At 33.9% G+C, this 24,595-nt stretch overlaps 2 protein-coding genes across 2 annotated transcripts; both read left to right on the forward strand.

The window, feature by feature from the left end:
* The first annotated feature begins 1,024 nt into the window (after positions 1–1,024).
* LOC123674446 lies at positions 1,025–20,037 on the forward strand. Its single transcript, XM_045609290.1, has 14 exons — positions 1,025–1,212; positions 2,437–2,541; positions 2,611–2,796; positions 3,002–3,233; positions 6,291–6,478; positions 7,176–7,259; positions 8,526–8,715; positions 8,861–9,045; positions 11,271–11,351; positions 14,191–14,573; positions 16,086–16,273; positions 17,165–17,364; positions 18,505–18,723; positions 19,614–20,037. Exons 1-14 carry the CDS (start codon positions 1,059–1,061, stop codon positions 19,796–19,798), a joined length of 2,580 nt encoding a protein of 859 aa, XP_045465246.1. The 5' UTR covers positions 1,025–1,058; the 3' UTR covers positions 19,799–20,037.
* A 983-nt stretch (positions 20,038–21,020) lies between these two features.
* Positions 21,021–24,160, forward strand: LOC123674578 (chymotrypsin-C-like). The gene is made up of 5 exons (XM_045609494.1): positions 21,021–21,313; positions 21,395–21,773; positions 22,948–23,099; positions 23,521–23,604; positions 23,661–24,160. The coding sequence occupies exons 1-5, from the start codon at positions 21,262–21,264 to the stop codon at positions 23,966–23,968; spliced, it is 975 nt and encodes a 324-aa protein (XP_045465450.1). The 5' UTR covers positions 21,021–21,261; the 3' UTR covers positions 23,969–24,160.
* The last annotated feature ends 435 nt before the right edge of the window (positions 24,161–24,595 follow it).

Genomic DNA, 24,595 nt, shown 5'->3' on the forward strand with positions numbered 1-24,595 from the left:
ATTGACTATTTCATTATTTATTAATCAATTTTGCCTCATATTATCATACCTATATCAAATATATCATATATCATATCATATTTATGATGCCTTTCATTTTTCACAGGGTTCAGCATTAGGTGGAAAGAGTACCTCATTTAGATGAGTCACTACTGTATTAATCTTCTATAGCACAGATAATTACTGAAAACTAGTTAATACAAATAGACTACCTTGGTTAAAAAAAAATTAAGAAGCCACAACTGAAAATTTGTTATTAATAAATCATCCATTTTTTTCTCCTGATGCTTTATTAATTGAAACACATTACAAAGATTTGTTAGATTTCTTCGAATCATCCGATTTCCCCGAAATCTGTTAAATAATTCTGTGAAAACTTACCAACTTAAATTTTTCGTAATATCAATTCTAAGGTTCCGAGACAAACAAAAATAATTAATTATATGTCTGGTGCTGAAATATAATCCATCATGCATCAATTTTTCAGAAGCCTATACCTAAGTGAGGCATACAACTATTATTGTAACTATTTATATTTCTCTCTCAGAAGAATGGAGAATTCATGTAGAACAATTTAAAATTTTTTTGTGGGTTATTTTAATTTTATAACAATAAACAAGTTACCATACGAGAGGAGTTGTCTTGGGATTGACCAGGAAAAACCTTTTAGAATTCCCAACTTTCAACCGATCAATGACTCCGTTCAAATGATAGTTTGGCAGTTATTGGTAGGTAAATTATAATTCTTAAATAAGAGTACTGTTTGTACAATATTCTAAGTATTCTTGTGAATTATCTATTCGAAGTAAGCTTATCAAAATGATCGAATACTCATTTTGTCTACAGGGAAGCCCCTCTCCCATACTTAAATCACATAACCACATTTTACTGGATAACCATTTGTTCCAAACTGAGTATCAAATGAACTCCAGACCAACTTCCTGATGGATTATGTCAGAACAAGCCATTTCCTTCTATCTTATCGAAGTTCATGACCTTTCAATATCTCCATACTTTTGCGAAACAGTCTACAGTTTTGGTTAAGTGCTTCGTACCAGATGATTTCGTTTTTCCCCACAATCATCGTCTTCGTGTTACTTATTTGTGGTCACCATTGGTTAGCATTTGTCAATTGTGTAGGAGAGCAGTATAACAATGGAAAACTTATCAATGTAACGAAACGAAACGAAAATGCGCCATTAGGTCAATTGAGTATGTATTTGTGGCATAAATCCATTGTGAAATTATTATCATCCGTAAAGAGATATTTCCATATATAACTCCTTATAATTCATCCTCTCAGCAGAATACCATAGGCTGCACATGCTCTTATTCAACGTCTTGTTTTCGAAATCTAAATCTAAAACGAAAACATTTTTTTTCGTCAGAGGATTCTAAAATATCCTTCTCTTTGTCAAGCGTGTTTCCATAGATATTTAATCATTTTATTTTTCATCAGGCCAAACATATTTTTCATCGATCAAAATTTCCCAATTATTTAGATGAATTCCTTAGTTATATTGAGATGTATTCCAATATAATGAATAAGGTTATTCTGATTTGCTTATTATTTTCATGTGCTTGCTTCAAGGGAACACTCTAATATCTATAATTTTCACTGAAAAATTGTCTCACTGAAGAAGAATTTCTGGTCAAAATTAATTCTGTCCGTCAGGCGGTTGCCATACCCGATAACTATTCACAGAAACTTGAAATTTCCAGGGTAGGTTCAGAGTCACAGTATCTCTATTGAGTTCGTTATTGAACAAAATTATTTGAATGGTTTTGTACTTGTAGTTGAAAGAAAATTGTTTCTCAATGATAAGAAAAATACCCATTTGATGAAACTGAAAATTAGAAATCGATTGTTTATGCAAAATGTGGAATAATCGTATTATTAGATCATAAAAACATTTTTCTGTAAAAGTTCGATATCTCTGATCTATTCCCTCAGATTCCACAGAAATTTCGCGTGTAAGTTGATAATGTTCATCAATAAGTTGAGATATTTTATTTGTTCGGTTTCTATTTGACAGATGTTAATCTTGAGAAACCTCAAATAAAGTGAGATATTGAAAAGTCAGCTTTGTTGCTTTCATAAAAATATTCTGATCGCATAATACTACAAGCCACAATATCTCTCGAAGGACATATTGGTTTCTTTGGAATTTTTCCTGTTATGGTACATGCAGTAATTATCGATTTAGAAAATTGCTATCACGTAATTCAATGTTCCCATATAACTTACCAAGTTTACTGAGTGCTTGTGTTCTATTAAGATTGTAAAGAAGAGAACATAGATAGATATATTTTGAACAATACGATTAAATTTTTTGAAATTCAGTTCATTAGAAAAGCTGAAAGTATTTTATTCGCATATGAATGAATATTTTGATGATTTTTTTTTATATTTCCTATGTGCATTGATTTTTGCAGAAATAATTGATGGAAAAATCTATTATACCCAGACGTTCAGACCCATTTCGATTGGTTTCAAAAACCAAAAAGTTACAAGTTTAAGCAACAAGAACACATTTTCAGGTAAGACTATTCTCAACTCTATATTTATTGATGAGCATTGAGAAAATCCAGTAAATTTTTTTCTATTAGGAGTACCTGAATGTAAAACTCCCAACAATGACACTGGACATTGCGTAATGTTAAACCATTGTCCTGTATTGGATAATGTTAAAACAAAGGAAAGTAACAAACAATTCCTGAAAGATTCCATTTGTCATGAAGATGAAGTTGAGGTGAGGTATTGCTGTGGAAAATACGAAAATTTCAAGTATCTGTGTGAGTAAAATTAATTCATGAGATGAATGTAACAATATTTGGAGAAACAATCACTTTGTTGGAAAATCCGACCATACGAAATTGAAAAAAAAATGTACATTATTATACTAATCATATATTTTAATTCTATTTCTATGAATTTTTTATTGTCACTTGAAAATTCCAAAGCAAAAATACAAATACTATGTTCTAGAATTAATTTCAGTACCCAAGCGACCTCTACCCAAATCTTGTGGCTACGAGCAAATCAAGAAAGGAAAAATATTCGGAGGAACCGAGGCCAGACTTGGGGAATTCCCTTGGTTGGCTAGAATAATCCACACTAGTAATGAAGGAGACAAATCTGTTGGTTGTGAAGGGTTCTTGATCCACAAGAGATTCATTCTGACCGCAGCTCATTGTGTAAGGAGTCCTAGCATTGCTCTTGTTGGAAACATGTAAGAATCGACTAGACACTAGACAGTCTTGACCATTATCGATTATTCTTCTCTATTTCTCCCTAGTGAATGTGCAAATCTTTCATGATGGAAGCAGAATGAATGAATTTCTTGAAACAATACAGCATCCTACAGAAGGGCTCTAGCATGAGCATACCTATATCGATCACGTTTTATATCTGCGAACAAATAATATTCAGACGTTTTTTGTTTCACGATCGCAATGGACATTTTACAGTTATTTATTTTCATTATAGAAGAGATCGAATATTTGTTTATTTACTTTCATTTAACTTTTTATGAAGTCTTGTTCTTTTTCATGCTGGATAAACAAAGCAGAATACAGAGGTTCTTTTCTACAGGACATAAATTCCTTTCTTATACCTCTAATTTCATTTTTACCACTTTTTATTTGATTTCGGAATATGGATATGTACGGATTTCCTTCTGGTCTTTATAGTTATTTCGTTTCGTCAATTTTTCTACTGAGACTGCTCATTTCTCAGTTCATATATTCCTCCAGACATTCCAAATAAGTGTCTTCCTTTTTCTTCATTATATTGTCTATGGTTGATGAATTTAGGTTCTTTATCTTCTTTTATGTTTGAGTTTCTCACGTAATAATAGGCTTCTATATAAATTTATCAAATGCACCCTGTAAGCTCTTTGTCCAAGTGTATTCTAAACTGTTTCTTGTGCTTGCTGAATATGTGTTATTGGTGATTATTACACTCTTTTTATTCTAACTTTGTTTTTCGAAAAGAATCATCTCATCGAATTCCATAACGTGCAATAGCTTGATTTCTTTCGTATTTTTCTTCAATTGTTTGGCGAAACATCGGCTCGATCGAGAATCTTACCAGATATATTTGGCTTCTTTCTACCATTCAATTTTCTGCCTTTTATAATTATATTGCCATGCTTTTCTTTCTTCATTTCGATTGTACCTCAGTATATCACAAACTGAAACACCTATGAAGAAAGAACTGAAAAATCTTGAAGTTTAACGTTCTGTAGTTCCATAACAAAGCGTTTGCCAGTTTGAGGGAAAAAAGTCGTATTTTGAACTGAAAATGAAACTGAATTTTGAAACACTCTGTATGAAATAATAATTTCCGGCTTCGTGCGAAATTCTCGGATAATAGCGTTATCGGAAACGCAGAAAATTCCGTAAATAAAAATATAATACACACATCATCAAAAGTCTTGCTCTCTCTATCAACTTTCAACTTGTTGAATGTAACATGACAATCTTTTGTGTCTGGAATCTTCACCATATACCATTTAGTTCAAAACAATGTTACAGCAAAAAACATTTCTTACATACAGGTGTATTCGAAGTTAATCAGTTTTCAGGGAATAACAAGAGTTGTAATATTGGGAATATTCCGTGGAAAATGCCGGGATATCCAATTTCTCAGTTTGACCGGGCAAGAATAGTAGCACTACATCAAGAAGCTTTGTCGAACCACCAGATTGCGCAACTTTCAATATTCCACGGACATCAGTGAGGCGCATAGTGGCCCTTTTCCTAGAAACTGGCAGCGTTGCCCGGAGGCTGGTGCCTGCTCGAACCAGAGTAACATCTGCAAGGAAAGACCATTATATAGCAAATTTTTTTTGAAGGAATCGAACGGTATCTGTAACAGTCCTTCGAAGTCATTTTTTGAAGACCTATAGACGAGTAGTCTCAATCAGTACCATAGGGAGACGGTTGCATTCCCCAAATTCAATGGCAAGAAGACCTTTAAGAGTACATCGGCTATCACTGTACCTATGTACAGTGAATGTTTTGCTCATTGCAGACGGGTTGCTCTACAGCAACCCGTCTGCAATGAGCAAAACACCACCAAGACTGGCCTTTACCACAATGGCGCAATATACTTTTTCGTGAAAATTCGGTTTACAAAGTGGTAGTCGACGAAAAAGGATTCGGAGAGATCCAGACAGACTAGAGCGACTCAATTTCGTCCGGGAAGTTGTGCCCTTTCAAGGCGAAACAATAATGTGCTGGGGAGGAATAATGTTCCATTTCCGTATTCCTCTCATTATCGTTGAACGAAGAATAATTGGTGGTATCTACGTAGAAAACATCATTGAGCCAATCATTGTTCCTCTGCGCAATGAATTTGGGAATAATTTCATTCATCAGGATGATAACACCACACGCGAAGGTGTGGGTAAGGGATTACTTAGGGAGAACAATATCCAATCGTCAAAACCCACTTTCAATTTTTCAGGAATTAGGTTTAGTCTTCCAGGAAGAATGGAACGATATGCCTGAAAATTTCATTCATGAATTGATTCGTGGAATGCCTAGGCGTATTGAGTAGTTGATTGAAAGAAGAGGTGGTAATACGGACTATTGAATTTGTATTCAGTTGTAGAATAACTATAATTATTCAAAAATAAGAAATCGATATATTTATAGTTTTCTATTTTTCCCTATTTTGTATCATCCTCAATAAAGCAGAGAGTAACAAACAATGACTTTCTATCAAATATATTGCAGTTGAAATAAAGGAAAATTATCATCTCATTCTAGAGATATCTAGGGGGGCCAAGACTTTTGACGATGTGTGTATTTGAGAAGAAAAGATCCCATGGAGTGGAGTATTTGGGTATATAAAATAACAATTCCAAGCTTCATGCAACAATTCGAGTTGATAACGTCGCTGAAGAAAAAAAAAGAAAGCACTTAGCTGAAGTCATAAGCTTCTGAACGCCCATTCGTTCATGCTCCAATTACGCTCTTGGAGACCACAGAACTTCACTTCTACTACACCTTCTTGAAAGTCTTCTCGATAATGATTACCATGCTACGCCAACCAAACTTTCTTTTCTTTTAAACGGACAATTTTATTTCCCCCCATTCCCACCTAATCTACGGAACGAAAAAAACCACTTGCGACATCTGCCGACATTGAGCATGACTCCCGTTCGTTCTTTATCCCATTTATTTTTTCATCTGTCACAGAAGAGACCCAATGAGCCGTTTCCCAATTGAAAAATCCGGAGTGGAACAAATATTGACAGGCTTCAAATTTCCGATTTCAGCACCGAAATACAACTCGGAGAACATAATACTCAGACCGAGGAAGATTGCAATGGTTTGAAGTGTGCCGATCCTCTCCAAACAATGAGAGTGAAAAGTATAATTCCTCACCCGGAGTACAGACACAATTCCAGGGATCATCATTACGACATCGCCCTCATATATCTGAAGGGGGAGGTGAAATTCTCCGGTGAGTAGCTTCATGTCGGGAATGAGTTTTTAGATGAATTCGATGGAAAAGAGATACTTCAAACAATGGTCCTTCGCAACTTGTTCGTCTCATAAGAACCTAATTGTTTTCGCTTTGATTTCATCACTTGTGACACCTCGGGGTGGAAACCAATAAAGAAAGAACGTTCTTCTGATTCCGTAACATCTAGTTCCTCAGAAAAAAATTCTAGTTCGTACGTTTTACGATGATATCAATAATTATCTCATTTGTAGTAAAATGATTGTCAGCAAATGTTACATTATTTCGAAAAGAAGTAAAGATGTAAAGATATAAGTCCCTATTATCAGAAATATTGATTCAATATCAAAAATAAACTCTTAAAAACCAAATGAATTACAACAGGAGTTGCAGGAAGAGATGGACAAAACATCAGTCATTTTTTGGCTGCACTTCCAATTGACTCTATTGGGCACTATTGGCACTATTTGGCTCGTAGTTGACATGTTTAATCGACAATAATTTCATGATGCAGACACAAATCGACTATGTTTATAAATACCTAAGCTTATTTTATGACATCTACGATCTATTTATTTCGACTACCCATTACTGCTACAGTCATATATTGCAAAACTGAGGAAGCAAAGTTGTACACCTAATAATTCATATAAAAAATATATATTTGAAATATGTCTCAATTTTTTGTTTGTTTCAGACTTTGTTCAACCAATTTGTTTATCAGAAAAGCCTCATATTCCTAACGAATACTGGATAAGTGGTTGGGGAAAGACTGAAAAAGGCAGGTATTTATTGACTAAAACTAGAGCAACATTCAATGCATTATCATAAATCTACACAATTCGTATGGTATCTATTGAATGCGTCAGATTCAACAGTACCTGAGAGTACTATTAGATTGTATACTTACAAGATTATATGGAAAGAGAGAAATCTGACGAAAAAATATGAAATAAAAGGAATAAAAGGAAAGAAGAAACATTGACCTACACACGCTTTGTTTTCGAGATAGAGGGTGTTTCTTGTAGTTCTACATTTTTGTGATGATCAATTTATCCAATCATTATTAATTTTCGCTGAAAACTGGGCAAATAACTACGAAAACTTATAATTAATTCATTAACCACAGCTCACTAAGTGGATCTTTACAATAATTTGGATTTTCCATAGAGCATATCTAAGGAATTATTCAGTAGCAAATACGATAAAACGTCAGATGAAACTACAAAAAATCAAAGTGTAGCAATGGATCAGAGTTTTTTTTTTACATTTTTCACCAAAAAAGTGGAGGAAAAAAGCGAGCACTGTACCAGAAATATCACCCTGTAGATATTCATTCCAAATTGACATACATGATGAAAACTTTAACTTGGAATATCTATGCTTAATTTGAGTTGATTATTTTGGGAAGGGAAGGTGTTATTAGAGAAAAACTTGAAAAAGAAAAAAAAATTTTTTCGGCAACCGTCCGGGAAGTGAGCACTTCCCGGACGGTTGCCGAAAAAATTTTTTTTTCTTTTTCAAGTTTTTTCTCTGAGGAAGTAGCATTTCCCGGCCTAGTCCGGAAAGTACGTACTTCCCGGACTAGGCCGGAAAAGAATCATAGAATCCATAACAACCGAGATAACGGCTGACAGTTCATATGAAATTAGTTGTCAAAAATTTGCATGTTTTTTATCGCAATCGCAATAAAATATGGAAAGCAGCAGCGATAGTGTTATTCTACGCGGTTGCCGAAAAAATATTGTACGCAACTCGCCCGAAAATGGTTTTTTTGGACTCACAGACTTCCAGGACTCGCTTACGCTCGTCCTGGAATTTTGTCTATTCGTCCAAAAAAAACCCTATTTTCCGGACTTGTTACGTAAATTACTATTAACACCATGTATCCCGAAAACAAAAAGTTTGCGGGCCTGTGTTTATAGGACTTTTCTCCTTGAAATGGTCCGCGGAATCTATCATTTTTGTTTGTACCCCCAATTTAGAAACATCCTGTTCGAATAAGTAGATGAGAACTTACTCAAAACCCAACTTCATTTCTTTGTAGGCACATACAGTGACGTTAAAATGAAAGTATCGATCCCGTCTTTCGATCTAATAGAATGCAATAGGATATACTCCAAAGTTCGTGTCAAAATTGGACAGAGTCAGTTCTGTGCTGGAGGTGAGAAAGGCAAAGACAGTTGTATAGGAGACTCGGGAGGACCTCTTATGTTACAAACTGTTGAAGGAAGGTGGTATGTAGATGTCCATTTGTATCTATAGTTTTCTGCTTGTTCTAATTTTTCGTTTGGAAGCTTTTATGAAGGTCTTTCAATGTGGAAATATTTAAAAATTATCACATTATATGACTTTTATATCTACATGCTTTATTCGTTTCAGGTTTGCAGTTGGTCTTGTTAGTTATGGACTAAGCTGTGGTTTAGAGGGATGGCCAGGTGTCTATACTAGCATTCCATTTTATTATGATTGGATTGTAGAAACAATTATTCAACTTAGGGAACCTGAATTACTGGTAAATAATAATATGAGAGCTCATCCCACTTCTAAAACTCTAAATGACGACTGATTTGTCTCAATTTACCACTATTCAAATTATTGGTACTTGATTCTTTTGAAAGTTCAGATTATATAACGAAACAGTTCTTCCATAAATAGTTATCTTTATTCAATAGTGCAAATTGAATAACTGATACCATACCATTGTTATGAGAAAATTATAATTATTTTGAAATTATGATGATTTTATGTATGATTAATTATTCATCAACTCAAAAAACTAACAGGAGTCAATTATTATATTCCTGAATGATTATGGATAACACTGGTTTTTCAGAATAACCGAATGAGAAAATAACTATAAAATTGAAATATTCATAGTCAGTGGCGTACAATTCGAAATTGACGTGCGATGTACTACAATAGTTAATCTATCAAAATAATATTTGTAATCTGAAGAATAAAATGATAAATTTGTACCAATAATTGGTTTTTATTATTAATTTTTTTTTCAAGAAAACATTTGACCTCCTCTGAAATATTCCCAGTTTAAGTTTTAACATGTATGAAATCTGAAATAGAAAGAAACGGTTTTTCGCCTCTTCTCGTTCCCGTAAACCATGAGAGTTATTTGATTGATGTTCAGTAAAAAATTGGTTATAGGTATTCTGCCGAATCGATTCTTCTAGCTCAAGGACACTTGGACACAATCCATAAATTTTGAAAGCGTTAAATTGAAATGAAAGAATAGGAATATAACTTCAATTCGCTCTCGAATTTTAAACTCAAATTGTAGAAAACTTATATTGCTACGAAGATATTAAGAACACTAATTTTTACTGCAAACTCCTAGAATACCGGAAGTTCTAATGAAGAAACAATTGGTGAGAAATTGTCTCTAGACCTTCTCATTTTGAAAACCAGTTAAATTTGCTATAAATTTTTTATTTTTGAAAACGGTTTTTCCTCGATTACTTTTCATGACATGGTTTGACAGTTTTTCCAATAACATATTTGGATAACCATGAAAAATACTATTATATTGATGGGTCACTTTTCAATTTTGCTTGAAGGATGAGCAACAAAATCCAGTGACCCGCTTACGTGAAACACCCTGTACAAAGAAAAATGAGAGATTCCTTGGATAATTTTAAGAAAAAAAGTTGTTTAAATATGGCCCCACAAACGCTTCGTTTTCGAGATACAGGGTGTTTTTGTGATGATTTTACCAGATTGTCGAATCTTCATTGATCTTCGCTACAGATTGAGTAGAAAAGTACCAAAATTTATAATGAACTTATTCATCACAGCTTAGTAACTGTGATCTTTATGATTATTTGGATTTTCCTAAGGATTACTGTAAAAATTTTTTTCGAGATTGGTAACAGATACAACAAAACTATTGGAAATCAAAAAGTGTTGTACTGGTGATGAACCCTAGGTTTTTATACATTTTTTTCAACCAAAAAAAGTTCTGGAGGAAAAACGCTCGGAAAAACGTGATCACTGTTCCAGAAAAAATATCACCTTGTGAATAAACATTCAAAACTAGCATCACACATGCAGCTGCCCCCTCTGCCCGTCGCTGGGTACGCCCATGAATACCCTGTATAAAATAACCATGGTAAAAGACTTGCTATGTTTTGTACTGAAAGCGTCATCAGAATTAGAAAAAGTCGAACAAGAATATCGAAACAAAAGGTAGAAAGCACTGACTTGAAATCATTTCTTCCTTTTTAATAGTATAGTTTTTATGTGATAAAGAAGGAAATAATAGTGTAAATTTCGTGGTATTTTTTTGACATAGTGAAATGAATCACGAACACTGAATAGGAATATATCTCAATCTTTTGAGGGGTTTTGGAAATACAACATTTGTCATTTTGGTCAGGGAAATGCTCATTATAGGTGGCCACAAATCGAGATAAGTTTGTGGTCCAACCTGTCAGATTTCACTGGAAAAATGCCCTTGAAATCTGCACCTAATCAACTTTGCATAAAAAAACGCATGAGACAATGAGCCACAACAACAGATAATTACAGCAGTCGACCACTAGTCTACCACGCCTATGTAGCACATTTCTTAGAAACATGAGGTTTTCCCGAAGGTACTAATAGCTACTGAATCAGATTCCCTGTGGCATTCCTGTTTTCTATACATTGTTTACGCATTTGCATGTGGAAGATATCGGTAGTGTACGTAAACATTCACATCCTAATCGATTCATCAACATGATGGGTGATCCAATAAAAATAATAAACCTGAAATTCTACAAGGCAGTTTAGTACGTAGCGTCAAGCCAGTTGTTAGTCAAGATGTGGTTCTCAGCCGGAATACTGTGTTTGTTTTCATTCCTGATTTTTGTGAAAGCACGTAAGTACTTAAAGAACTATTTCACAACGCAGGAGTTTTGAAAAAAAAAGCATATTGTTACCAGTACCTTTCTGTATTTCGCGTATGTGCAATGTTGTGAACTATAGACGTTAATGAGCCTGAAGGCTTGTTTTGAAGGTTACAGGTGACAATCGGATCGACTCGACTAGATACCTATATAGTAATTATTTTCACTTGAACTTGACATCTGATTTGAAGGTTGATAATTTCACACCTATTGATCCATTTGAGTTCTGACAGTGTGTTTTTCACACATTAAAGATTCACAATAGCTAATTATGATAACGAGCAATTTACGCGTTATTTGTTAATTTCAGAACATAGAAATATATTCTTGTTGCGGGATATTAGTAATGAAATCGATTAATGAAAAATTCGACAAATGCAATCACCTTCCTGAACTTATTGAAGACACAGAACTGCTGTTATATCATATATGTCATTATTATCGGATATTTAATCTAAAAGAGGAATTCTGTTGGAACAATCCTCCTGAATTTTGCTATGTAGGTACATTCAAGATCCTCCTTTCAGTATTGTTTCCTTTGAGATTACGAAATTATGCGTCCGATGAATTGAATTAATATCAATCAATCGATGTTTTTAATATCACTTTCCAAGTAGAAGTGACATGGTGGAAGCAATATGAAGACTTATTTTGGAATTATCACCTGAATTTCTTTGTATGAATAAAACAGAAAATCATAAACAAAATCTGAAAATTTACAAATTATTATAAAGAGTTTTGCAATAAGAGATTTCATTTTGAAAAGCACGCTATCTGGGCAGTTGTCATTTTCGACGCAATCATCTTTTGACATTTGACAAGTAAAAACTACACTATCACTAGAATTAGAATTGTATCCGCTTAATCAGCGCATTAAAATTGTTATAATTCGCTAAAAATACCGTAGTTTGTCGCTTCCTCGTCATTCTTGGGAATAAGGCATTCAACAAACTACATTATATCGAATTTTGTACGAACACTTAGGTTAAGGCTTTTGAAGTTCACAAGAACGTCGATCACTAGCAACATCGCATCTTCGCTGATTGGATCTTTGTAATTCATCAAAATAATACGGCTTTCATCGGAAAATCATCTTCAGTGATGAGCAGAATTTTGCATTTGGGGCTTATCCAATGTTGAAATCCTCTCCATTCTCAACGTACCACAGTTAGGGGGGGGTGGTTTGGGCTGGTGGTGTGATTGGACCTTATTTATTCGAAAAAGAGGCTGGCGCAACTTTCACGGTAAACTGATTGCGTTACCGAGCTGTGATTTTTTTTAATTCTGAATTTGAAACATATTTTGTGGAAGACGTTTTATTTCCAACAAGACTGTGCTACGTGCCATTCAATCAACGAAACGATAGAAATTTAGTAAAAAAATAAAGAATATACTCGTTTTTTCACATCAGAATAAAATGCCTTCTTGAAGAGGTAGAAACGAGATGATAATTCAAATTATGTTTTATATGCACTCGTTTCTCAAATTGACAAAGCTACTGAACTATATTAAATTGAAAAATCAGTTCCTCATGTACATCACAGTAAAAGATAATCGTCATCTTTTCAAAAAATATTTAAAAACTATTTTACATATGATACATATGAATTTAACATCCAAAAGTGTTTTCAATCACTTCGTTTCCAATAGATCAAAGTGATATATAGCGGATAACATTAGATGTGCAAATACTCAGAACTGAGTTTATATGAGGAATAAATATTATCGTGTCAAGATTCACAACACAAGTTCAAGATTACTTTATTAATATCGATATACTGTTACTTTCGAATTCAAAATTTGAGAATATCCAGATTCCTGATTTCTTTTACATTATCAATATCTTCTCATATTCATATTGAACTTGAAATAACTATGGATTATTACTTCCTTATTGTAAGATTGTGAGATATTTATCGAAAAATAATAATACGACGATTCTGAGCTTAAATGTTTGCCATATTCATTATCAATGGCATTGGAGAAAGGTTATCTCATTTTGTATGTGTCAAACATTATATTATTGGAGAATTCTTCAGTCTACGGCAAGTTTCAAGGTGAAGTCAAAAACCAGAAATCTACTCATTATTGAAAATGCACATAGTTGTTTTCATCTTGGTAAATACCAAGTCTTAAGGTGAATGATCTTCCAATGTATACAATTATACACGTTAAGACGAATATTTTCCAAATATGAATGTGGTAAAGTAGGTATTAATAATTAATCAGAAAAAAAACTACATTTTTAATATCCCAGGCAAATGTATTTTTGGATTGCCATTATAGCCATGTGGTATTCCTCATAATTCTCAATAGTTTATCGTGGTGAATTAAATTCAGTTTTTTATAATCTAATTGAAGAACATTACGAATTAGCATTTCGCTTCAGACAATCCTTCAGTTTCTCAGAATAAAATAGTTTTGCAATTAAAGCATAAGCTAAATACTTATTTATTCTGAAATTGATTCATTAATTGTAAGTCTTCTGGAAATCATTCATTTTCATCTATGTCAAGATTTCTTTGTAGGGAAAAAATTGTTTCCTTCAACATCATTAATCTTCGGTTGAAATATATGTACAAGTCAAAGACTCACCCTGTATAGAGCAGTCGTGTCTTTAAATTTTATTTCAATGGAGTACAAGGACTCATATCAGTAATATTTCTTTATTTTGATATAATTATTGAAATTCATCATAATGTAGTTTTCCAATTTGATGCAAACAACTTCTCATTAACACTGAAATTTCAGTTCCCTTGAACATTTCCGTTTTCTGTTTTCTTGAATACTTGAACCACTTTTGTTTTTCAGAAAATCCATGTACAACACCAAATGGCGATAGAGGAAGATGTATTTCTGTTTATTCGTGTCAAACTTTATTGAATGTAGTAAGGAGCAGAGATCCAGAACAAATACGGTTTTTGAGAGAATCCCAATGCGGATACAACTCAAATCCTTTAGTATGTTGTGGTAGGTATGACCACTTCCAAAGGGAGACTAGCTCATGGGGTAATAATCGTGGTAGTGATGAAGATGAGGATAAAATAGAATATGGAAATGGTGATGATGACGATGACAGAAGAACAAATAATAATAATAGAGATAGAATTCAAACCAATGGCAATAACAATAGAAACGATAATAATAGGAGAGGTGGAAACGATCTGCCGAATAAAACTGTGTGTGGAAGACAAGTATGTTATTCGAATTATTTTTCAACCTTCAAAGATGAAACCAAAAAAGCACTTTTTTAAATACAAAATTTGTAGGGTGTTCGAGAAATGTGTTTTGATGTTTCGCTATGGTTATAAGAGGTAGATGAAGTCTATAAGGTGAATTCAAAATCGATTAATTTTTAAGCCTGTGCGTATCATACCATTCATCTGATAATAAAAAATACTTTTGGCTAATTAGCAATCACTCATTTTTGTAAGTTAATTTCATACAATTTAAATTCAGATGAGTTCAATAATTACTCATTACAAATTACTCATCCAAAATCTAGAATGATTTTCTATAGAAAAATGCTTCGAAGTAATCAAGTTTTGGGATGACTATTTTTAACTCTGACAAATATAGCGAAACACCAACAAGATATTTGTTGATTGACCTCTTCTTCGCCGAATTTCATTTCTACAACTTTGTTTGCTTCCAGAGCAAATTGAAAAACTGATTTATTGTCACTATCTACTGAAATTGAGAAATTGTATCAGGTGTACAACTTTGCTTCCCCCGTTTTGCAATAGATGGCTGTAGTAAATTGTAGTCGGAAAAAAACAGATCATAGATGTCATACAATAAGCTAAGGTAATTTGTAAACATAACGCCATCGAAATATTAGTCGATTTGTGACTGCATCAAAAGATTATATTCTTGATTGAACATTTCAGCTCACGAGACAAATTCTCCTAATTGGCAGGAGGTTTTAATTTTTGGCTTTAATATGAAAAAATCTGCGACTGAGGCTCATTGAATGCTCTCAAATACCTACGGTGAGGCCCGACTGAAGGGATTTCTGCATTGCATTGTAACTGGAGACGAAAAATTGGGTCATTACGATAATCCCAAGCGCAGAAAATCATGAGGATATCCCGGCCATGCTTCCACGTCGACGGCCAAACCTTATATTTATGGTTCCAACGACATGCTCAGTATTTGGTGGGAACAGCTCGGCGTAATGTATTATGGGTTGTTAAAAACAGCCTGAAGCAATAACAGGCGGTCGTTATCGAACGCAATTAATGCGTTTGAGTCGAGCATTCAAAGACAAACGGCCGCAATACAACGAGAGACATGATAAAGTGATTTTACAGCATGACAATGCTCGACTTCATGTTGCGAAAGTGGTCAATCAATATTTGAAAACGTTCTAAGTCACCCATATTATTCTCCAGGCGTTGCTCTCTCGGACTATCACTTGTTTCGATCAATGGCACATGACCTGGCTGACCAGTACTTCCCGTCTTATGAGGAAGTAAAAAATTGGATCGATTCGTGGTTCGTTTCAAAAGATGATTCGTACGCTGTCCTAAAGATGAGAGATGTAGTGGCCAGCGATGGACAATACTTTGAATCATAAATGTATAACCAGTTTTTTACAATAAAGCCTCGAATTTCGGAAAAAAAAAACGGTGGAAGCAAAGTTGTACGCCTCTGTATTAGAACCAATTTATATCGTTTCATTCTGATTCAAAACTACCTTTCAGACTGCTGATAAAATTATAGGCGGACAAGCCACTGCACCTGATGAATTTCCGTGGATGGCACTATTGCAATACCGCAAAAGAAATGGTGATACACCATTCTCTTGTGGGGGATCCTTGGTCTCTTCGAAATACGTCCTTACAGCTGCACATTGCGTCACTGGAAGAATCCTGACAGCAGTTGGAAAACTGTAAGTAGATAAAATTTATTTTGAAAAAATATTTTGAGCGCTCGATCTCTCTACTTTTCTAATTTTGAGTCGGGTATGGTCTCAATGGATTGACGATGACTCAATATTTCCATGACTATTGAATCGATTGAGTTGGGAGACTTGAAGTCAGCTTTCGAGCGTTTATTTATTCATGCGCCAATTGTACCCTTTAAGACCACAGATCTGTATATAGGTATATTACTCGTTCATGCATGTGCCAAATGTTAATCTATGTAAATTTTATCTATGTCCTCCTGCAGTTATTCGTCATGCTTTTGCAGTTGAAATACTTGTAGTTATATCTAAAGGATATCTTAAACAATAAAGGACCATGTGAGATCCTTGTGGTACACCTGATTTAATAATAACCTTCTCGATCGATTTCGTTCTTTGAATGCTGATTCTGAACTTTCTGTTTGCTAGGTTCTAGTATCAATTTTTATTCTTTCATTTTATTGATAAATCTTTTGTATCACATGCTATCGAATCAGATAGATATACAGTTCCTGTGCGTATCAATATGTTTGTTCCTTTTTTGTATCCGTTAATGCCGTCAACTTCTCAATACCTTTTCTGCAGACAGTTTCGTATTTGCCTTCATTTTAGCTCAATTTCTTTGTTTCTCATCTATTTGTAATTAAAAGCATTGTTAATACATGAAATTCGTTTTTAACCATTTTTCAAACAACAACAAATGTAGCATCACTTAACCTTCGATAATCTCTATTCAGACTTAAGTCTAAATTTCATACGAATATTTGGAAGTTTGTTTCTATCGAGAAAAAAGGGAGATTAATATTCTATTGAATTTGACGTATCTATTATTAATGATTATTAACATCAATTAATATCGAATTTTTTCTTCTGTAGATATAGTGTGAGACTTGGAGAATGGGATACTGAAACAGATCGTGACTGCCAGACTGTTTTCAACTTTGAATCTTGCAACGATCCTCCAGTTGACATGGAAGTTGAAAGAGGATTTGCTCATCCAGACTACAGCGATTCCAATGTGAATAGATACCATGACATAGCTCTCGTCAAACTCAAAGAGAGTGTGCAATTTACAAGTAAGTTGAACGCAGATGATTCAAAGAAGTTCAGGGCTTTCTTGAAGGAATGAAAACTAATAATTGAAAATCACATTAGAATTACAATAACATAGAGTCAGATATTGCTTGCAAGTATACCGTAGGTAGAGGAAGCATTGTGATCCCTAGCAAAATGTTTATCAGACCTTTCTGAACAACTTTGGTTTCGTGTCTATATACAGGGTGATTCACCCCGATGGTTTATTAAACGTTTATGGAAAACTAATAATAATTTCGTTTTGAAAATTTGCATATTTCTGAACAACTTTGGTTTCGTGTCTATATACAGGGTGACTCACCCCGATGGCCTATTAAACGTTTATGGAAAACTAATAATAATTTTGTTTCTGTTAAACCGAAAACAGACTACTACTCTCTTATTTCAAGTAGCAAACTTAGTATATTATTGCATCATTAGATAGCTTATTCAATGACAATTTGAGTAATATTCTGTAAACTCAACGGTTCATGAGTTGATGTGATTCCTATAAAAAAATAGATGCGACGAGGATACATTTTATTGAATATTTCTGCAGAAAAAGTTATTATCAAAAAATTTTTTTTTATATCAGATTCTGCCAAAATGTAGTTTAGGTATTAAAAAACTGTTTGGGGTTTGGACAAAAAATGTACAGGGTGTTTATGGAAAGATCATGAACTTGGACAACTCAAATTCATCGAAACTCAAGATTTTCAAATTACAATCTATACTTTTTACTATTTCAATCAATTCTACATATATTTAAAATGAAAATTTCAAAAATTATCGGGAAAAACATATTCTTAGTAAACACCGCAATTTCTAACAGGGTGGAGAAATGAACTAAAAGTCGATATTTCATGTTTCTCTAACTACATTTAACATTTAATGAATTGTAATAAATTCTTCGTTGGAAGTGTTGAGACTCCATAAACCAATCAAATTTTCAATTACGAACAATTAATTACAATTCATGAAATGTTAGATCATATAATATAGCATTTATAAATCTTATTTTCTTAATTTTTTATGCAGAAATGAATAATATAATTCAAAAATATTTCAATTTTCTTCGAGAATATTTATTTTTCGAATTTCCAAATGAATTATAGAGAAATTGATAGGATTTATTTTTTCAGATTTCATAAGGCCCATTTGTCTACCTTCAGCAAGTGACCGTTCTCGTTTGGGCGATGAATTGTTTGTTGCTGGATGGGGAAGAACGGAAAACAGTGCTCATAGCAACAAAAAGTTAAAACTCAAAGTTCCCATTGCAAGGACGGACCAATGTTTGGCAAAGTTTAGATCTGCAGGTGTTTCATTGAGTGACAGCCAGATTTGCGCAGGAGGACAAGGAGGTAATAAGAATGTTTAAAAAATTCTCAGTTTTCAAAAAAAATCGCATCAAGATAAAAAATTAATAGCAAATGACAAGATGTCATCAGAAAACTTCAATTTCATGACAATTTTCAAAAACACTCCTAAAATACCTTTCGAAAAAAATTGGAACTATTGCAATAATACTAACTTCTACAGATCATTAAATCGTTCTGCCAACAACGCACATTATTTTTGTCTACTCCTTCAGGCAAATATTGACAGATCACGAGAATATTAATAGCGGTGTTCCTTCTTAAGTGATCAATTCAAAATTTTACATGTAGTTTCAAATTATTACTTTACATCGAAAGTCGAAATTTTTTCATTTTACTCAAGCCATTTGGAGAATGCTGCGGAAAGTTTTTATATATTCTATTCCTTTTTCATTATGTATGTTCTGTTTTTGCCTCATTTAACTGTAATTATTAAACCTCATTCAGACCAGTGGCGGATCCAGGATTTCTTCAGTACCAAATTCACATGAAAGTACAGAAGGCAGTCTTTTTTCCATTTTTCATTATACATCATCGCTCAAGGGGGAGGGGCGCGTCCCCTGCGCTCCCCTGTATATTCCCCTGATTCAGACTCAGTGGAAAATATAGATCCGAGGCAGACAATTATGAAGACTGGTAAAAAACATTCGGTTCCTTTACTAGATTCATATAACAGCTTTAATTGTCACTACTGTTTCCATCTAACCCTAAACAGGGTAAATCTTCATGCTTCACATATAGAAACATAAAGCGTAATTAATTCAGTTCATCCGCCTCTATTACTATTATAGACAAATACGGTTCCAAAACAAATATTTAGAATACTACTTAACTAACGAGCATTAGTTGTGAAGTTTGATGTATGTAATTTTCAGGAAAGGACTCATGCAGTGGTGACAGCGGAGGTCCTCTTATGACAACATTCAGCAATGATAATTCGCAGTGGTTTGTGGAGGGGGTAGTCTCATTTGGAGCAAGCTGTGGCAGAGAAGGTTGGCCTGGAATATACACAAGAGTATCAGAATATGTGGATTGGATTACGGAGAATGTGAGGGACTGATTTCTTCTTCCATCGAAAAATTTCGAAAAGCTCTCTCTCACTTTCTCTTCCTCCCTCGCATTCACGGCATTGATCACTCAGATGCATGCAGTATTTCAAGTGATGGCGTCAGGAGGAGGTGGTACTGATGTATTCGAATCTAGGTGCCATTAACTAAATGTAATTTTATATTTTGATGTATTTATATGTGAAAAAATTTCGACAAGCGTATGTTGATATATATTTTTGAAAATATAAAATGTGTTTTATTTGAATGAAAATAGAAATCGAATACCAAAAAGAAAATATCTCATCACAAGAAACCATTTTGTCAGTCACATACTCTGTTTGATATACAGCAGTGAAAGTCCAATTAGAAAAAATAGGACAGTCATCCCTATCTCCGCAAATATTTGTCTCTATAGTCTATAGTATGTAATGTAACGTTCTGGCCATCATCGTTTTTGAAGAAGTACGGACCAATGATTCCACCAGCCCATAAAGCGCACCAAACAGTCAGTTTTTCTGGATGTAACGGTGTTTCGACATATACTTGAGGATTAGCTTCACTCTTAATGCGGCAGTTTTGTTTGTTGACGTAGCCATTCAACCTGGAGTGCGCTTCATCGCTAAACAAAATAAAATGGACGTAGTGCGCGATACGTATTCCGCACAGAACCATTATTTTCGAAATAAAATTGCACTATTTGTAAGCTTTGTTCAGGCGTGAGTCTATTCGTGATGAATTGCCAAACCAAACTGAGAATAAATCACTTGACAGCTGTTAAATCGGTCGCCATGTTGAACAGTAATGTCAACTTAAAGTTATATACCTCGAAAAAAAAAACCCCATACTAGAATTCAATTTGAAGACCGAAAATCACTTATATCTCCAAAACGACTCATTTGCGGACATATGTTTTTGTAAAATTTTTAATTATTTTGAGGTTTATAAAAATCAGCTCCCATAATTCCGAAATTTATTTTTCAACATACGGTATATCAATGTTGACGAAATAATGTACAGTGTAGGGCTGCTTTTTGAAGACAAGAAAGAATAATATTTAATTAGATATTTTTACGATTCAATCTAGTAACCTAGACCATCAATATTCAACATCAAATTTGAACAGTGAATGTCAGCCATTATATAGTTACCCATAAAAAATAAATTTGATCCTGCAGTCAATGATGAAATAAGAAGTAAAATAATTAATTCATAAAAATTTAGTATCCACATCTGAAAGAATGTGCGTTAATGGTTATTAACCTAAGTCGCACTTGACCTTTTTTTTATCAAGTCGAATCAAAGTGACAATAAATAATACTTTCTCATTCCATTCGTTTATTCCCCATTACTCAATTCAAATTTCCAAAACTTATTATCTTATCAAGTATTTCTTTCAAAGATAAAGTTGTCGGAGAAGGAGCCCGACACAATACAATTAGTTGTTACGTGTTGATTATGTTCATCTAAAAAAACCATGCAGATTTTATGTATATGTTTTTTACTACCGTTTGCTTTATCAGAATCGGGTAAGTACGATCCTAATATTCTCCAATATTGGTGTTTCCAACTGAATAAGTCAATTGGAAAAAATACTTAAAATTTCACAGGTATCAACAAAAAATGCATTACACCTCATGGAGCAATTGGTACATGTCAAGAAGCAACATCCTGTCCTTTATTCTTGAAGTATCATCAATTTTCTAACAGTTCTGCTGTTAGGAAATACTTCAAACAATCCATATGTGGAGAAAGGTATAATATGAAATTGATTTGTTGTGATCATATTGACAGCAATCCGTTTGAAGAATGTGGTGCACAAAAAGAAGAAAAAAGTGCAACATCAGATGACAGTGCAAAGCATTTTCCTTGGATGGCAGCTATTCAGTACAGAAATGGAAATGAAAAACCAGTTTTTAAATGTCAGGGTTTCCTGATCAACCAAAATTTTATACTGACAGCGGCTCATTGTTTGAAAAATTCCGGAATGTAAGTTTTTGTTAGTTTGCTTTAATTATTTGTCTTATATGAAACGTTCTTTTTCCTTGAGACACGTAAACAGATACAATATTAATTCATTAAGACCTCAACATACTTTTAGCCATGGTGGCTTTTAAGTGACAAGACAATTATACAAACTGACAAGAAACTGCAACACCCAGAAGGATCTGTTTAAATTAAATTTTTTTGTTAAAATTACGTTTACGCGGAATTTATCGCCAGTTAAGCGAATTTGAAAGAGGTCGAATTTTTGTTCTACGGGAGGCGGGGTTGTCATTTCGAGAAATCGCTAACCGTACGAACAGAAATCCAACTACTGCTATGAGATGTTGTCAAGCGTGGTTTGATAATGCCCAAAATCGAAGAAGAGTAAGCACCGGACGTCGAAGGGGAGCAAATGAAGTTCAAGATCGACGTCTAAGACTTATGGTCATTAGAGATCGATTTGCGACAACTCGATCTTTGGCTGATGAGTGGTTAGGAAAACAAGGCCTTACTGTAACTGTCCGAACGGTTTACCGCCGAAAAGGGTCTCTTAGACTGCAGAATTATCGACCCCATCTTGTGTTACCTCTGACGGTTGAGCATCGCCGGCAACGATTACAGTGGTGTAGAGAACGTCAACATAGAAATGTGGAATGGCATTACGTCATCTTCTTTGATGAATCACGATTCTCCTTGGGTGCACATGATGGCCGAAGAAGGGTTAGACGACGTCGGGAAGAACGACGTGAACCTCAGTTTGATGATGTCATGTACACCTGACAGTAGGCGTAATGGTATGGGGTGCTATTGCATATGCAAGTAGGTCACCTTTAGTCTTCATTCGAGGTAACATGACAGCGCTGCGTTAACTTCAAGAAATAGTGGAGCCATATGTTCTCTCTTTACTTTATCCGGCTCGAGAATCCAATATTTCAGCCAGATAATGCCCGACCTCATATTGCTAGAATTAGTTTAAACTTTTTCGAAGCGGCCCATGTAAATATTTTGCCATGGCCGCTAAAATATTCAGCTTTCAGTTATTCCTAACCCCTTCATAAAGATTCGATCAAGTTAATTCCCTTCAATCCGTTGATCTTCTACATAAAATCAATAATAACTAGCTTTGTTTCTCAATAATTTTTTATATTCTATAATTTGATCAGATAATTATTTTCAGCCATTCTGTCATTTTAGGGGTATCCAATTTATCGAATTATGCAGAACAAGAATCACATAAGAAACTTAAGATTTTGAATGTGTCTTACCACGAAAACTACAAAGTTGCTGATGACATCGGTCTTATTCGAATTGAGTCAGTGAAGTATGGAGGTAAATCCGAATTTCATTCTTGAGAAAACTGAAAAAATTAATTCAATCCATTTGAAGAGGATTTTTTTTATAAATTCAAGTATTATTTGATAAAATAATTCAAAAACATGCGTTCAAGTTAGCAACCTCACTAACTTCTTTGATTATCAGTCTACTGCAGATGTTTCTTTTTCTTAATGTTGATAGAGCTCTTTTGAGTCAATTCTTTTTACCTCCGGTTTTCAGATTGAATTGGGTTGCGAGAAGTTCAATAGTGGCGAACACTACAATAATTCTAGCTGGCAGCTAAATTCATGTTGTCAGTGACATTTTTTGAACCAGAGGTAAAGAAAAATATTCCTAAGAAGAAGAAATATGAGTGAATTACTAAAACAGTTGTGTTTAGATCACTTACTCTTTCGAATTACTTTGTCTTTTCCAGATAAAATCCGTTGGATATGTCTTCCAAGCAAAAATGCTCCTATACCTGACTGGTTCACTGTTAGAGGTTGGGGTATGAATGATGGTAAGTTGTCCGAATTGCATTATGATTGAATATATTCAAATGATATAGTATTTCAGAGAAGTCTGTTTTCACCGTCACACGTCAAAATTTTATACCATCGATTTCCTATTCCCACTGTCCACATGCATGGAGAAGAAATATAGACGAAAGTAAGATAATATGTGCTGGTGGAGAACTCAATATGGATGTGTGTGATGGAGATTCTGGAGGGGCCTTAATGAATAAGACTGAACTAGGATGGACTGCATTTGGTATTGTAGCTTTTGGCTCCAGAGATTGTTCAAGGGGCGATCCGGGAGTCTATACTAAAATACAAAACTATTTAGACTGGTTAGACAGAACTATGATTGAAATGCTACATTGAAAAATGAATAATATTCAACCAGTATTTGATAAAAAGTGTTCTATGACTCACTAAAGAAGACCATGATTTGATATCCGATACTGAATCTTGGGAATAATAAACCATCATTATTGTAAATAAAACAAGTATTAAGAAGTTTTTACGGTCTGTTGCTTTGAAACTTGTATCATAATTATATTTATTACTCACAAATTAATATTTTTCTTTTTTAATGTATATGTATGTATGTATATTCTAACTGAATTGAAATAATGTTCCTTTTAATGGGTGTCGATTATTTACTGCTCATTTCCCTCCTCTCTGTAAAACCTCTTTACCAAATCATAAAATTATATTTTTGAAAAATAAATAAACTGACAAATCAACATTTTTATTATATATACCTGGGGGATCTATCGTCCTACTGATTTAGCTACTTTGTTCACTAATCAACCAAACCAATCAACATATACATTTATCTACTTATCAATTGAACTTTTCTACAAATCTACTGCTACCACAAATCTTGCCAACTGACCCACTGATCTATCTACAGATCAGTAAAAGGATTATTCGTTTGTTTTTTTTTGTAAAAAAATGGTTATATCATCAATGGTGTTCACCTAAGGTCAGCACTAAGTACTTGGA

The sequence above is a fragment of the Harmonia axyridis genome, chromosome 3, assembly GCF_914767665.1.
Source record: "Harmonia axyridis chromosome 3, icHarAxyr1.1, whole genome shotgun sequence".
In the NCBI taxonomy this organism is placed as follows: domain Eukaryota; kingdom Metazoa; phylum Arthropoda; class Insecta; order Coleoptera; family Coccinellidae; genus Harmonia; species Harmonia axyridis.

Bases quoted from the DNA above. Each gene is read 5' to 3' on its own strand.
- LOC123674446 (XM_045609290.1), top strand. From the start codon at position 1,059: ATGATTTCGTTTTTCCCCACAATCATCGTCTTCGTGTTACTTATTTGT. The intron at 7,260-8,525 runs GCAGGTATTTAT...ATTTCTTTGTAG, and splicing joins TTGGGGAAAGACTGAAAAAG to GCACATACAGTGACGTTAAA. The intron at 9,046-11,270 runs GATTTGTCTCAA...TTTAGTACGTAG, and splicing joins TAAAACTCTAAATGACGACT to CGTCAAGCCAGTTGTTAGTC.
- LOC123674578 (XM_045609494.1), top strand. From the start codon at position 21,262: ATGCAGATTTTATGTATATGTTTTTTACTACCGTTTGCTTTATCAGAA. The intron at 21,314-21,394 runs GTAAGTACGATC...AAAATTTCACAG, and splicing joins GTTTGCTTTATCAGAATCGG to GTATCAACAAAAAATGCATT. The intron at 21,774-22,947 runs GTAAGTTTTTGT...AATTATTTTCAG, and splicing joins TGTTTGAAAAATTCCGGAAT to CCATTCTGTCATTTTAGGGG.